Source organism: Lactuca saligna, chromosome 2 (genome assembly GCF_052625555.1).
Source record: "Lactuca saligna cultivar CGN05327 chromosome 2, ASM5262555v1, whole genome shotgun sequence".
In the NCBI taxonomy this organism is placed as follows: Eukaryota; Viridiplantae; Streptophyta; class Magnoliopsida; order Asterales; family Asteraceae; genus Lactuca; species Lactuca saligna.
In genome coordinates this window covers 165914998-165928411 of record NC_136418.1, presented here as the reverse complement: position 1 = coordinate 165928411, position 13414 = coordinate 165914998, and the positions used below count along the sequence as shown (strand labels likewise).

The window sequence follows — 13414 nt, the reverse complement described above, 5'->3', positions numbered from 1 at the left end:
AGAATATCTTCCCTCATTTTTAATATATTGTGGAATAAAGTAATATTAATGATAATAATGTTTTGGAGCATATGGTTTTAGATGTTTGCTAAGGTGATGGAAGATTGGTAGGTGTAAGATGCTTTCCAGTGTCCTTCGCATTGAGATCCTAGAGGAGAGAACTTTCCATTTTTCTTATTTTATATGTGAATATGTGAAAAAAGATTTTAGGATTAGTTCCTTTTTTAATTCGAAAATTCTGCTAAGTAAAAGGTCTATTGGATATAACCTGATTGATCCACGATATTATAATTATGATACTAATAAAATGCTAATAATGATAAGGTAGGAATCAGTTTTCAAATCGAATAAGGTAAAAAGGCAAACTCATAAAGAAAAAAAGGGTGTCAAAAAAGTTCGAACTTTAACATTATAAAAGGAGAATTTGAATTATTGATACCTAAGAGTTTGTTAAGGATTGATTATTGAAGTGTTACCAGGTCTTGTTTTGTTGGTACGAATGGAATGGATGGAGTAATTGATATATGAGTTAATGAAATAAATCATTATCATCTTATTGTTATGTTTATCATCTTATTGTTATGTTTGATTGCTCTATTGGAATGTAATGAATTATTAATTTATGTTGTTTGGTAGGAAAGGAGTGTTTAGATAAATAGTTTTTTGCTTATTAGTTTATTGTTTATTTGTTTATTACGGTGGGAATAAATATTTTTTAAAAATGTGTTTGGATTAACTTATTCTAGTGGTAATAAACATTGTAAGTGTTATTAAAATGACCAATAAGCAATAAGCATTCTCTCATTTGTTTATTAAAATCAGCTTATTTTGCTTATTTATACCGCAATAAGCTGATTTTTAAAAACTTCTATCCAAACATTTGAATTTGTTTATTGCGGTGGGATTAAGCAATAAGCAATAATCAACTTATTTTTCCCCATCCAAACACCCTCAAAACCCAATGAAATGGAATGAAATTCACTAAAAATGATAAAATTACTATTGTAACATGAAAGGCATGTAATTTGATAATTTTACAACATTGTCTTGTAAACTTAATATTTTATATCGTAGTTAATGTGTATTAGATAAATAAAGAGCTGCAATTATGAAATTAACACAAAATATCGTAGTTAATCTGTATTAGATATAAAAAAAGCTGCAATTATGAAATTAACACAAAATTTTACTCTGGAGTCAAGAAACTAGCGATGCTCACTACGAACACCTACGTCAAAAGAAGATTTCATTAAATTCGAACTAAATCAATCAAATAGCGTTACATGGATAACATGTTTTATTAACAAACTCAAAATATCGCATTAGACTATAATTAATGGTGATCTTCATCCTTGTCAACCGGTAACAACGTTACTTAACTCCTATCATTTGTTTTTTCCCTTCATACACATGACTCTAGTTTGCTAATAAAACTCCTCAATGATACAACATATACACAAAGACTTCTGTTTTCTGTGCGAGAATATATATCCAAATATTGATTTGCTTTTGCTATTGGGAGATTCGATGGCTTACCTTATGTGAAGGAATAGCTCTGATTTGATTGCACAATTTATGCTTAATAAGTTATAACTAGATATTTAAAAGCACAAGACAAATTAAATTTAAGGATGACAAAAATACCCGAATCCGACAAAAAAAACCGAAGCCAAAACTTTTGGGATGACTTCTGGTTCGGGTAAATCGTTATAAGTATGGCCGTAAATGAACCGAACGTTTCGTGAACCATTCGGCGGGGAGTCCGTTTATGTTTATTTAATTAATAAATGAACGGACATTAACACAAGTTCTCGTTCATTTAGTTAAACGAACGACATGAACAATAGTCTTGTTCGTTTAATTATGCTCGTGAAGGTTCATTTACGTTTGTTTATGTCCGTTCATATAAGTTCATTGTTTATTCATACATGTTTAACTGTATTTGATTACATTACTATATTATATATTCATTTATGTCCATATATGTTTGAATTATGTTTGTTTATGTTTTGTTAATTTATGTCCGTTTGTTTATATGTTTGTTTAGCAGTTCACGAACATAAACAAACGAATATGAACAATACAATTTATTAAACGAACGATCATGAACAAGAAAACTATTTTGTTTATTCATTCGTGTTCGGCTAACTTAAATGAACGAATATGAACAAATCTCGTTCATGATTGTTCGGTTCGTTTACATCCCTAGTTACATTTAAAAAACTAACTCCTTCAAAGAAAATAAGTGTACATATTTTGCATATTAACCTAAAAAACAAAACATTTTTATTATTGATATGCCTTTTACAATGGAACTACCTGCCTATCGAAACATTTGTTATGTTGTATATTGTCATAAATTTTTTGTTTGGTCATTTTACGAATAATTCTTGAAAAGCAATAAGTAAATTAGTATCTAATATAATAATAAGACGTTTTGTGGAATTTATTACTTATCATTTAATTACTTAATATGATTACAAATAGCATCATATGAATTAAATATATGATAAATTAATTACCATCATATTATATTATAGAAATAAATTGGCAAGTTCCTACTTCCCAATGTATCTACACCACTTATATTATCGTCCCCACATCTTGATTTCTTCATGGCACCACCTTTATGAAGTCACCAAACTCATAATTTCCCATTTAAAGAAGATATTGTGATATTTTGCTTTCACTCTCTCTTTTTGTCCTTTTCATTATTTTTAGGTCATGTGATTTTTATAAAATTTAAGTAAAACGTTTATTACATGAATTTAACTGATTCTGAGGTAATCCAAATTATAGTTTAGAAAGTTTGAATCTAACACATATGAAGTCATGAAGATCGAATACATAAGCATTACCATATGTATTTATACAATTATACAAATCAACCCTACGATGGGAGCCTAATGAATAGGAAGTGAAATTTGATACATGAGATTTAGAATTGAAAACCAAGTTGCACCGGGAATAAAACCAGTGCTATTTTTTATTTATTTTTACAAATCAGATACTACCATTAGACAAAAAAATTATAATAAAATAATTAAATCATAGATAATTGAGTAACTTGTATTCATTTAATGATCAATTTGGTTGCATTAACTCATCATCATCTCATAAATCAAAATATAATTAAATGCGTAGTAGTTTAAAAACAAGACGATCGAACTTTGAGACTATCAGATTGTTTGCGTTTTCACCTGAACATCCGACACCGGATTACTACGCAACCACCGACGGTGTTTTTAACCGCAACCAACCAAAACCACTATTCTCAACAACCGTACAAGTCAACATCTCACAACAAATATATAAAACCGTACGTACATCGATAACTCAACCTCGACCCGCCAATCCGCCATAGTCGCCGACACTTGCTCAGTGGCAATTCAATGGCGTCGCCACAGTATTATCTCAATACCCTCTTCTTTCTTCTACTTCTACCCCTGCTCCATCAATTCACCACCACCGCCGTCGCCGCCGCTCAGGTCAATTCTAACTCCGTCCTTGTCGCGCTTCTTGATTCCCGTTACACCGAGTTGGCGGAGCTCGTAGAGAAGGCGATTCTGTTGCAAACACTTGAAGAGGCTGTCGCCATTCACAACATTACCATTTTTGCACCCAGAAATGAAGCTTTGGAACGCGAGCTAGACCCGGAGTTCAAGCGGTTCCTTCTTGAACCTCGGAATCTTCGATCGCTTCAGAAGTTGATCCTCCACCACATCCTCCCTACTCGACTCGATCTTTCACGGTGGCCGAATGAAACTACACGCCATGATACGCTATCGGAAGATCCCTTACATCTTTCCAATTCCGAGTCGTCGGTGAAGTTTGTTGGTTCTGCGGAGGTTGTTCGTGTGGAAGACGTTGTTCGAAACGATGGAATTATCCACGGGATTGGTCGGTTGTTGATCCCAAAATCCGTACAACAGGATTTCAATACTCGCCGGAGCTTGCGTTCCATTTCTGCCGTTAAACCGGAGGGAGCACCGGAGGTGGATCCCAGGACGAACAGATTGAGAAAAATGGCACCGCCTGTTCCTGTTGGTTCGGCCCCTGTTCTTCCGATATACTCCGCCATGGCGCCTGGTCCTTCGTTGGCTCCCGCTCCTGCCCCCGGACCCGGAGGCCCTCGCCACCATTTCGACGGCGAGAGCCAGGTCAAGGACTTCATCCATACGCTTCTACACTACGGAGGGTAATTACCAATTAACAACTATTGTTTACGATTCAACGATTCAATTATGCATCATCCAGAAATTCCTAATTCGATTTCATGTTTAGGTACAATGAGATGGCTGACATTCTGGTGAATCTGACAAATTTGGCAACGGAAATGGGGAAATTAGTGTCAGAGGGATACGTATTAACGGTGCTGGCGCCGAACGACGAAGCCATGGCGAAATTGACCACCGATCAATTGGCGGAGCCAGGTGCGCCGGAGAGGATCATGTACTACCATATCGTACCGGAGTATCAAACGGAAGAGAGTATGTACAATGCAGTAAGAAGATTCGGGAAAATTCAGTACGACACTCTTCACCTGCCGCATAAGGTGATGGCGCAGGAGGCCGATGGGTCCGTAAAGTTCGGCGACGGCGAGGAAACGGCGTATTTATTCGATCCCGACATTTATACCGACGGAAGAATATCGGTTCAGGGGATTGATGGGGTTTTATTCCCGTCGACGACGGAGTCAGATTTGAAGAAGACGAAGACTGCAGAAACGGTTGACCATGTTAAGGTCATTCCCAAAACTCGTAGAGGTACGTCGATCATCTTCCTGCATTGAATTTATGTCTTGAGGCTTTTTAATTTATGTCGCCGGAAACAATGGTGGTCTGTTCTCCGGGGAATTTTTGTTTCATTTAAAGATTACAATATTTTATTATAACTTTTAAAAAAATATATATATAACTTTAACTATTAATTAATAAACTTTCATTGGCTTGTGAAGGTGTTTGCAAGCATTTATCGCCATCAATACATTTACATGTTAAACGAATAATAATTCATTAACTGATAAACTTTAAATAATTAACTATTTTTATTTTGAGTGGTTTATCAAAATACCATGTTTGTATATAAAAAACTTAAAATTACCTATTTGTACATTTTATTTTATGAAAGATCATTTGTTTATATGTTTATTAAATTGAATGTTGTGTTTGGAATGAACATATATAATCTAATCTAATCTAATCATATACTAAACTAATACAAAAGTCTTTGTATTTTATACATATCGTGCAAAAGGGTAGTTAAAGTTGGGCTGTCGGTGGGTCAAATAGAGAAGTCAACAAGGACCAAATTGTCATTACGCTAAGTGACACGACCTTAAGTTTAAGAGTTTAACTATTATCAACTCTGGCCCATCTATTCATTTCTCATTTTTTGTTCTTAAAAAAATAGATGTGTTACTAAAACATAATAGATTTCCTACGATTTTATAATTAAAAGAATTAAAATAAGTTTCAGTGGGGAATATTTATAAATATTGTAGAATCGTCTTAATTGTTATTAAATAGTTGTAGAGGGCAGTTACGGGGTCCATTGAATACTTGGCAATTAACATGCGGCCAACTGTCGGTCGCATCGCTTTAGAATACATCTTGTACCCTACGTTAATTTGTTTGTACATATATATACACATCGTGCGTCTACTTGCTTATAGGATTCTAAAGCAAGCATGCATTCTTGTTGCATAATGTTAAGTAAACAAAACATTTTATTAATCATTTTTATGCACATATCAATATCATATCATTGTATGTCTTGTACATCTTTGACATTTTCCAATTCTAGGCTGTCATCAAGAATAATTCAATCTCTACCAAATAACATCTTTTGTCAATACTCCAATTTTGTTTTTGTCTTTTCTTATTATATATGCTTCTTAATTCTATATAAATTATGAATAAGTTATACCCCATACTATGTTTGTTGGATTGGCAATTTCTACTATAGTCTATTATTAAGAAGTTAAGATAATGATGATGATGAGTTGAACAAATTACAAGTTATGCAGTTGCTTTCGGGTATTATATAAATAGGGATGGACTTCATTTTTAATTTCAAGATAATTAAGTAATAGTTTTACCAAGTATTCTCTTAAATAGTATGTTTAAATAACATTTGTTCGATAGTCAAAATAATTAAATAATATGAGTTATTTATTAATGATGGGTAGTGATTTTAATTTCAGGAAAGTTGCTGGAGGTAGCATGCAATGTACTTTGGAGCATTGGGCAAGATTCCAGTTTCACCACATGCCACCATATTTGATCACCCAAAATTGCAGGGAATCAATTGTGTAAAGACATAAAAGAAGGTGGAGGAGATAGAGATTTGTTAAGGAAAAGGAAGTATCCTCGAAATATTTGGGTTTTGGGGTGTGATTAGGATTGTTTTTGTGTGTATTTGGGGGACGGGTAAAATGGTCATTTGATTTGGGATATATCGATCAGATTTTTGATGGGGTATAGTCGGAATAAGATATGGTGTGTATTGGTGGCAGAAGAGAAGGGGAGTTGATTCTGTGTTTTGTACGTGTAGGTTGGTCGAAGAGCATCCTACCACTTGGAAAGTTGGAAGTGGGACCTCTCAATAAAAGGAACACACCCACAAAATTTATTTAGAAAAACAATACATCAAAATAACAAACAAACAAAAAAAAAAAGTTATGATAATAGTTTGAAATGATGTTATAAAACATGTTAATAGATTTGCAATTATAAAACATGTTACATGTTCATCACATTTTGGAAAAGTAAACAATACTTGGCTCAATACAAGTTGAAAAAATAAACAGATATGAATTAGGATTCACATATCTTTCTAATTAAACGAAGGTTTATTGACTTCATAATACAAGTCTGCATTTAGCAAACAAATTATAAAGTTGCAATAATTAATGCTTTACATAATTGCAGAGTCAAGTCCACGCAAAGGTGGTAATGTGATTAGGTTACAAATCAGACATTCATATCATGTTTTTAGCTGATACGACGCGATATTTTATTTTTTTAATTAACATGAAAACAAACCAATTAAAAAACAATAAATACGACACGATACAAATGACATAAAATAACAATTAGTTTATTTAATTAATACTTAGTCAAACATAATACGAAAAACACGACAAATAAATGATAAATTGTGTCAAGTTCGTATGAAACTTTGAACACGAACATGGCACGACACAACATCGTGTTTTTTACACTTGATATGAACACAAACACGAATTCAAGTTTCAATTTCATGTATCAATCAATTTCATTTCGTGTCGTGTCATGGATTGTCACCCTAATATGGATTGGAATCGGGTTAATCAAAACATGAAAAAATATTAAATTAATCTGAATAATACAAGAATAAGTTGATTAATAATGTCAAGATGTTGGACCGAAACACCATACGTTACGACAATGGTGATTGGTAAACCTGGACAAAACATATGAAACGTTATTTAGGGATTTGTGATATAGTAACACTTTTTATTTTTGAGATGGATACTGAATGACGATAGACAAATAGATGTTATGTAACATCCATTTTCCTCCTTTTTTTGGGCCATGGGGCTGGAAGTCGATTATGTAAGGCTTTGGGCCTCAATGAGACAAAGTTGAGTCTTTGTGGAATAAGGTAATGTTAGTTAGGAGATTTAACCTTGAATTGTGTTTTGGGCCGAAGGGTAGAAAGAGAAAAAGTCATAGGGCGGGTTCTTGCATGAAATATGGATTTTTGTTTGAGAGGTTTTTAGTCCAATTTATTTAAATAATATTGTAGAGCTCTTTAACACCTTTCCGTAGATATAAAAAGCGTCGAAAACAGAGTTTGAACGAAGAAGTTGCGACCGTTTGAAGTTAGGTCGATTTATGGGTTAGCCGTGTACGTTGGGTGTACGGGGAGTACGTTGGGCGTATGCGATTAGTGCCCAAACCCTATTTTCGTGGTTTGAGCCTTATTTAAGCTCCTTAACTTCATCAAACACATTGCATTCTCAGCCTCCACATATCCAATACCTTCTTTTGAAACCCTAATCCTAGATTGAGCCTTATGAGCAAAGTGAAGGTGTTTTTAAGTGTTCTTGGTACACCTTAAAGAAGAAGGAACTCATTAAAAAAAGTGTTGGTTGCATTGGAACTTGTAGATTCAGACTTTGTTCACCTTGATCTTTCTCCTGGAGGTATAAAGTTTGTATCTTGATGATGAAATTGTTAAATCTAGCTAGTTTTGAGTGTTATGAGCTTTTGGTCACTTTAAGTGCATACAGTTTAGATCTTGAAGGTTTGTGACCTTGTTATGGATAAAGTTGCAAGCTTTATCTATCTAAACATCATTTTGATTCAGATCTGAAGGTTAGAGACTTTGACTTAATGGATTAAGTTGAAAAAACTGCATTTTTTGGTCCCTTTGAGACTTAAAGACTATATATTGTTGTTGGGACCATTCTAATGGATAAAGTTGGGAACTTTATCCATTATGGAGCTATTATGAACTATAAAAACGTGATCTTGGTCCTTCTATCCCTTTCATGCAAGAGTTGAGATGTCTTAAATGGATTAATAAGTCAAGGTTTTAGCTTTTGGACCTTCCATAGCCATGGAAAGTCATAAAGTTGGAAACTTTATGACTTAAGATAATGTTTTGAGGCTAGATCTGAGTTTGGGTGGAAAATCCTTAAGGAATTAAGTGCTTAATGGAAAGGATGGAACCAATTCCTGTATGTTGGGTGTAATTTTCTACATTGGGCATACTAAACCATTCCATGTACGTTGGGCGTAAGTTGAGTACGTATGGTGTACTCAACCAACCTTGGACTTTGACTTTTGTTGCCTTTGTTGACCGTTGACTTTTTGACCAAGTTTGACATTGGGTCAAACTTGATGATTTTGGGCTATTGATTAAGATGTTATCTGGTTCTGGTGTTAGTGGCTTCGCGAGAGCAAGCAGTGCACAAGGGAGCATATCGCAGTCTAGGTTCTTCGATTCATGTGAGTTTTCCTCACTGTACTTATGGATCGACGACACCAATGTCGGCCTACTAGGTTATGTATCATTATGTATAGGATGTTGTTATGTTGTAGTGACCTGTTAGATTTGTATCCTGATATTTAGGATGTTGCTATGCGGTAGTGATATGTAGATATGTCTGTTATTTGTTTATTGGCTATATGTTTATTTGTTACATATGTTGACGTAGTTGGTTGGGTTGAGACTGTACTGCTTTGTGCCGCCAGTCAACAAACTCGATAATGTTTATATCGGTATGTTGTTATGGTTTACTAGGTTAAGGTGGACTAGCTGGTATTGAAGACCAAGATACCTAGGGTGGTCCGTATAGACTGAAGGCCTGCAAGGCGGTCGGGTCAGGTCGAAGGCCCGAAGAGCGGTCCAGATAGGCTGTAGGTCTGGTGCGTCGGTCCAGTCATGCTGAAGGCTCTGAGAGCGGTCGAGATAGTTTGTAGACTAGTACGGCGGTCCAGTCATGTAGAAGGCTTTGTATGCATATTGTTGTTTGTTATGTTATGTGATGGTACTTTTGGGGAACTCACTAAGCTTCATGCTTATAATTGTTATGGTTTCAGGTACTTCAGATGATCGGGAAAAGCAAATGTGTGATCGTATACATCTTTCGGATTTTATGTTATTGGATTTTGGAATGCTCTGATTAACAAATTATACTTTTGAAACGACGTTTTTGTTAACAATTATTAACTTGGGGTAGTTTTGGAAAAATGAAAATTTTACTTTGATTTTTGGGATGTTACATGTTAAACAATAGAGGAATTAGACATCAAATTCTAATACCAAATAAGATATATGTCATCCTCAAATTTTACTCCAAAAGAGGTCTTATAGGATGGGTTGTTTGTACAACACTCATAGCGTAGTAGGTGCAATAAAAAGATAAATGATTTGTTTAAAATGTTAAAGTAAATATAATTATATATTGGTTATTACTTATTAGTAACATTAAAAATATATTTTATTGAATAAAATAACCTACATTTTTTGATGAGGTGGATGAAACACTTTTCATGTACTAAGGTTCACTTTTCCGTTCAAGAAAAAAGAGCCAGAAAAGGCAACGAAAAAAATCTACGGAAAATAGAACAACTCATTTGACTCGTCATGCCCACAATCCAAACTCCAAAAAATCAGACGTAAGTTCCGGGTATCAAAAAATCCGAGAAGAGTGAAGAAGTAGCCATATAACATATTTCCCATGTTCGTGTGAATAAAAGTCTCGATGATTCGAACAAACTACGGTTCCTTAAACCAATAGAAACCCCACGAAAACAAAATTGTTGGAATAAGTCAACATCATTTCTCCTTTCTCCACCTAGCTGGTTATGTGACATTCCCATTTTCATGGTCAGAACTCGATCCCCTTGATCTTCCTTTGGCCAAAACCCTTCCTCTTCTTGCCTAACAAATTCTTCAAGGTTCCAATAGCCTTCACTCCTGCTCTAGATGTCCACAGATGCTTAGGTTCTTCTCAATCGGCCAAAAAGACGGACAATGACGGCCTAAAAGGCGTTATATACGATCCAAAACCAAACGGCTAGGGTTTCTGCTGAACAGCGTCGACTCGCCGAGTCCATATCTGGACTCGTCGAGTCCAGTCGCGAACCCGCGACCAAGTCTGTGGTCCTACTCGGCGAGTCTGGCTCCAACTCGCCGAGTCCCTTCCAAAAATGCCCCAAAAATAGTTTTAAAGCAATACCTGAAATTCCGGGCTGTTACAACTCTCCCCCACTAGAACTAGACTTCGCCCTCGAAGTCTCACTCTGCGAATAACTCCGGATGTTGCTCCCGCATCTCACGCTCCGGCTCCCAAGTCATCTCCGATCCTTTCCAATGTTGCCACTGAACCAACACCAGAGGTACTTCCTTGTTCCGCGGAACCTTGATCTTCCTATCCCTGATAGCTACCGGTCTCTCGGCGTAATTCAGGCTCGCATCCACCTGAATATCCTCTAACGGAACCACTGCCGATTCATCGGCTATACACTTCCTCAACTGTGATACGTGAAAGGTATTGTGAATCTGTCCCAACTCTGCTGGCAACTCCAATCGATAAGCTACCCGACCTACCCTTGCAATCACACGAAATGGACCTATGAACCGGGGCCCCAACTTGCCCCTCTTTCTGAACCGGATCACTCCCTTCCAAGGAGAAACCTTCAGGAGAACGAAGTCGCCAACCTGGAATTCCAGCTCGGACCGGCGTCTGTCCGCATAACTCTTCTGTCGGCTCTGGGCGGTCAATAACCTCTGCCTAACCTGCTGAATCTGCTCTGTCGTCTGGAGTACGATCTCTGTACTGCCCATCACTCTCTGTCCCACCTCTCCCCAGCAAATGGGAGTCCGACACCTCCTACCATACAACAACTCAAAAGGTGGCATACCAATGCTCGAATGATGGCTGTTGTTGTAGGAAAACTCAGCCAAAGGCAAATGCACATCCCAGCTACCCCCGAAGTCTAACACACACGCTCTAAGCATGTCTTCCAATGTCTGAATCGTCCGCTCACTCTGACCGTCTGTCTGGGGATGGTATGCGGTACTAAAATGCAGTTTAGTACCCAGCTCCTCATGGAATTTCTTCCAGAACCTGGAAGTGAAGCGTACATCACGGTCTGAAACAATCGAGATCGGCACTCCATGCCGAGATACTACCTCTCTCACGTATAACTCCGCCAACTTCTCCGCTGATGAACTCTCGCTAATGGCAAGGAAGTGTGCACTCTTCGTCAATCTATCCACAATCACCCAAATTGCATCGACTCCCCTGGCAGTTCTCGGCAATTTGGTGATGAAATCCATAGTAATCTGTTCCCACTTCCACTCAGGAATCTCCAAGGGCTGCAACTTACCATGCGGTCTCTGGTGCTCGGCCTTAACCCTACGGCAGGTCAAACATCTTTCAACGAACCATGCGACGTCTCTCTTCATACAAGGCCACCAATATTCCTTCCTCAAGTCCAAATACATCTTCGTAGCACCGGGATGGATCGAGAATTTCGATCTATGAGCCTCCTCCATCAAAGTAGCACGCGTACCGCCCACGAATGGTACCCAAATCCGACCCTGAAACGTCAGAAGTCCTCGTCCATCCTTAACGAACTCTGAAATTAACCCAACGACCCGCTCTTTCTTCTGCATCTCGGATCTCACAACCTCGGTCTGTGCCCCACGAATAGCATCTAATACTGGAGACATCACCGTCAGTCTCAGACATACGTCTCGCAATGGAGTGCTCTCCACCCTACGACTCAATGCATCGGCTACCACGTTAGCCTTGCCTGGGTGGTATAGGATCTCACAGTCATAATCCTTAACCACGTCCAACCATCTCCTCTGACGCATATTTAGGTTGGGTTGATCCATCAAATACTTCAAACTCTTATGGTCCGTGTATATAGTACAACGAACCCCGTACAGGTAGTGACGCCAAATCTTGAGAGCGAACACTACTGCCCCCAACTCTAAGTCATGCGTGGGATATCTCGCCTCGTGAGGCTTTAATTGCCTCAATGCATAAGCTATCACATGGCCTCTCTGTATCAACACTGCACCCAGTCCCGAAATCGATGCGTCGCAATATACGACAAAATCCTCCATCCCCTCCGGGAGGGCTAATACCGGGGCTTCGCACAGTCTCTGACGTAGTGTCTCGAAGGAAGTCTGTTGCTCGGGTCCCCATGAGAATGTAACACCCTTCCGGGTCAATCTGGTGAGCGGTACCGCGATCTTGGAGAAGTCCCTAATAAACCTCCGATAGTACCTCGCCAACCCAAGGAAACTCCTGATCTCGGAAGGTGACTTCGGTGCCTCCCAACTCATCACTGCTTCCACCTTGGCCGGATCGACCAATATCCCTGCCTGATTAACAACATGTCCAAGAAATTGGACCTCCCGCAACCAGAAGTCACATTTGGAGAATTTTGCATATAGCTTCTCCGACCTCAATACCTCAAGGACCTCCCTCAAATGTCCCTCATGCTGCTCTCTAGTTCGCGAATACACTAGGATGTCGTCGATAAATACAATCACAGACCGATCCAGCATCGGCCTGCATACCCTGTTCATGAGGTCCATGTACACTGCCGGGGCATTGGTGAGCCCGAAAGGCATCACCACGAACTCGTAATGCCCATACCGCGTCCTGAATGCTGTCTTCTGGACGTCCTCATCCCGCACTCTTACCTGATGGTACCCTGATCTCAAATCGATCTTGGAAAACCAAGATGCCCCTTGCAACTGATCGAATAGATCATCGATCCTAGGTAACGGATAGCGGTTCTTGACCGTCACCTTGTTCAACTCCCGGTAATCAATGCACATCCGGTGTGAACCATCCTTCTTCTTGACGAACAGAATCGGTGCTCCCCACGGCGAG

General features: G+C 38.0%; 1 protein-coding gene across 1 annotated transcript; it reads left to right on the top strand.

Moving 5' to 3' along the window:
- The first annotated feature begins 3178 nt into the window (after window positions 1–3178).
- Window positions 3179–6646, top strand: LOC145032609 (fasciclin-like arabinogalactan protein 15). Its single transcript, XM_078981479.1, has 3 exons — window positions 3179–4198; window positions 4285–4766; window positions 6206–6646. Exons 1-3 carry the CDS (start codon window positions 3393–3395, stop codon window positions 6283–6285), a joined length of 1368 nt encoding a protein of 455 aa, XP_078837605.1. The 5' UTR covers window positions 3179–3392; the 3' UTR covers window positions 6286–6646.
- The last annotated feature ends 6768 nt before the right edge of the window (window positions 6647–13414 follow it).

Excerpts from the sequence above, each read along its gene's own strand:
- LOC145032609 (XM_078981479.1), top strand. The coding sequence starts at position 3,393 with ATGGCGTCGCCACAGTATTATCTCAATACCCTCTTCTTTCTTCTACTT. Across the intron at positions 4,199-4,284 it reads ACGCTTCTACACTACGGAGG|GTACAATGAGATGGCTGACA; the intron begins GTAATTACCAAT and ends TTTCATGTTTAG. Across the intron at positions 4,767-6,205 it reads CATTCCCAAAACTCGTAGAG|GAAAGTTGCTGGAGGTAGCA; the intron begins GTACGTCGATCA and ends TTTTAATTTCAG.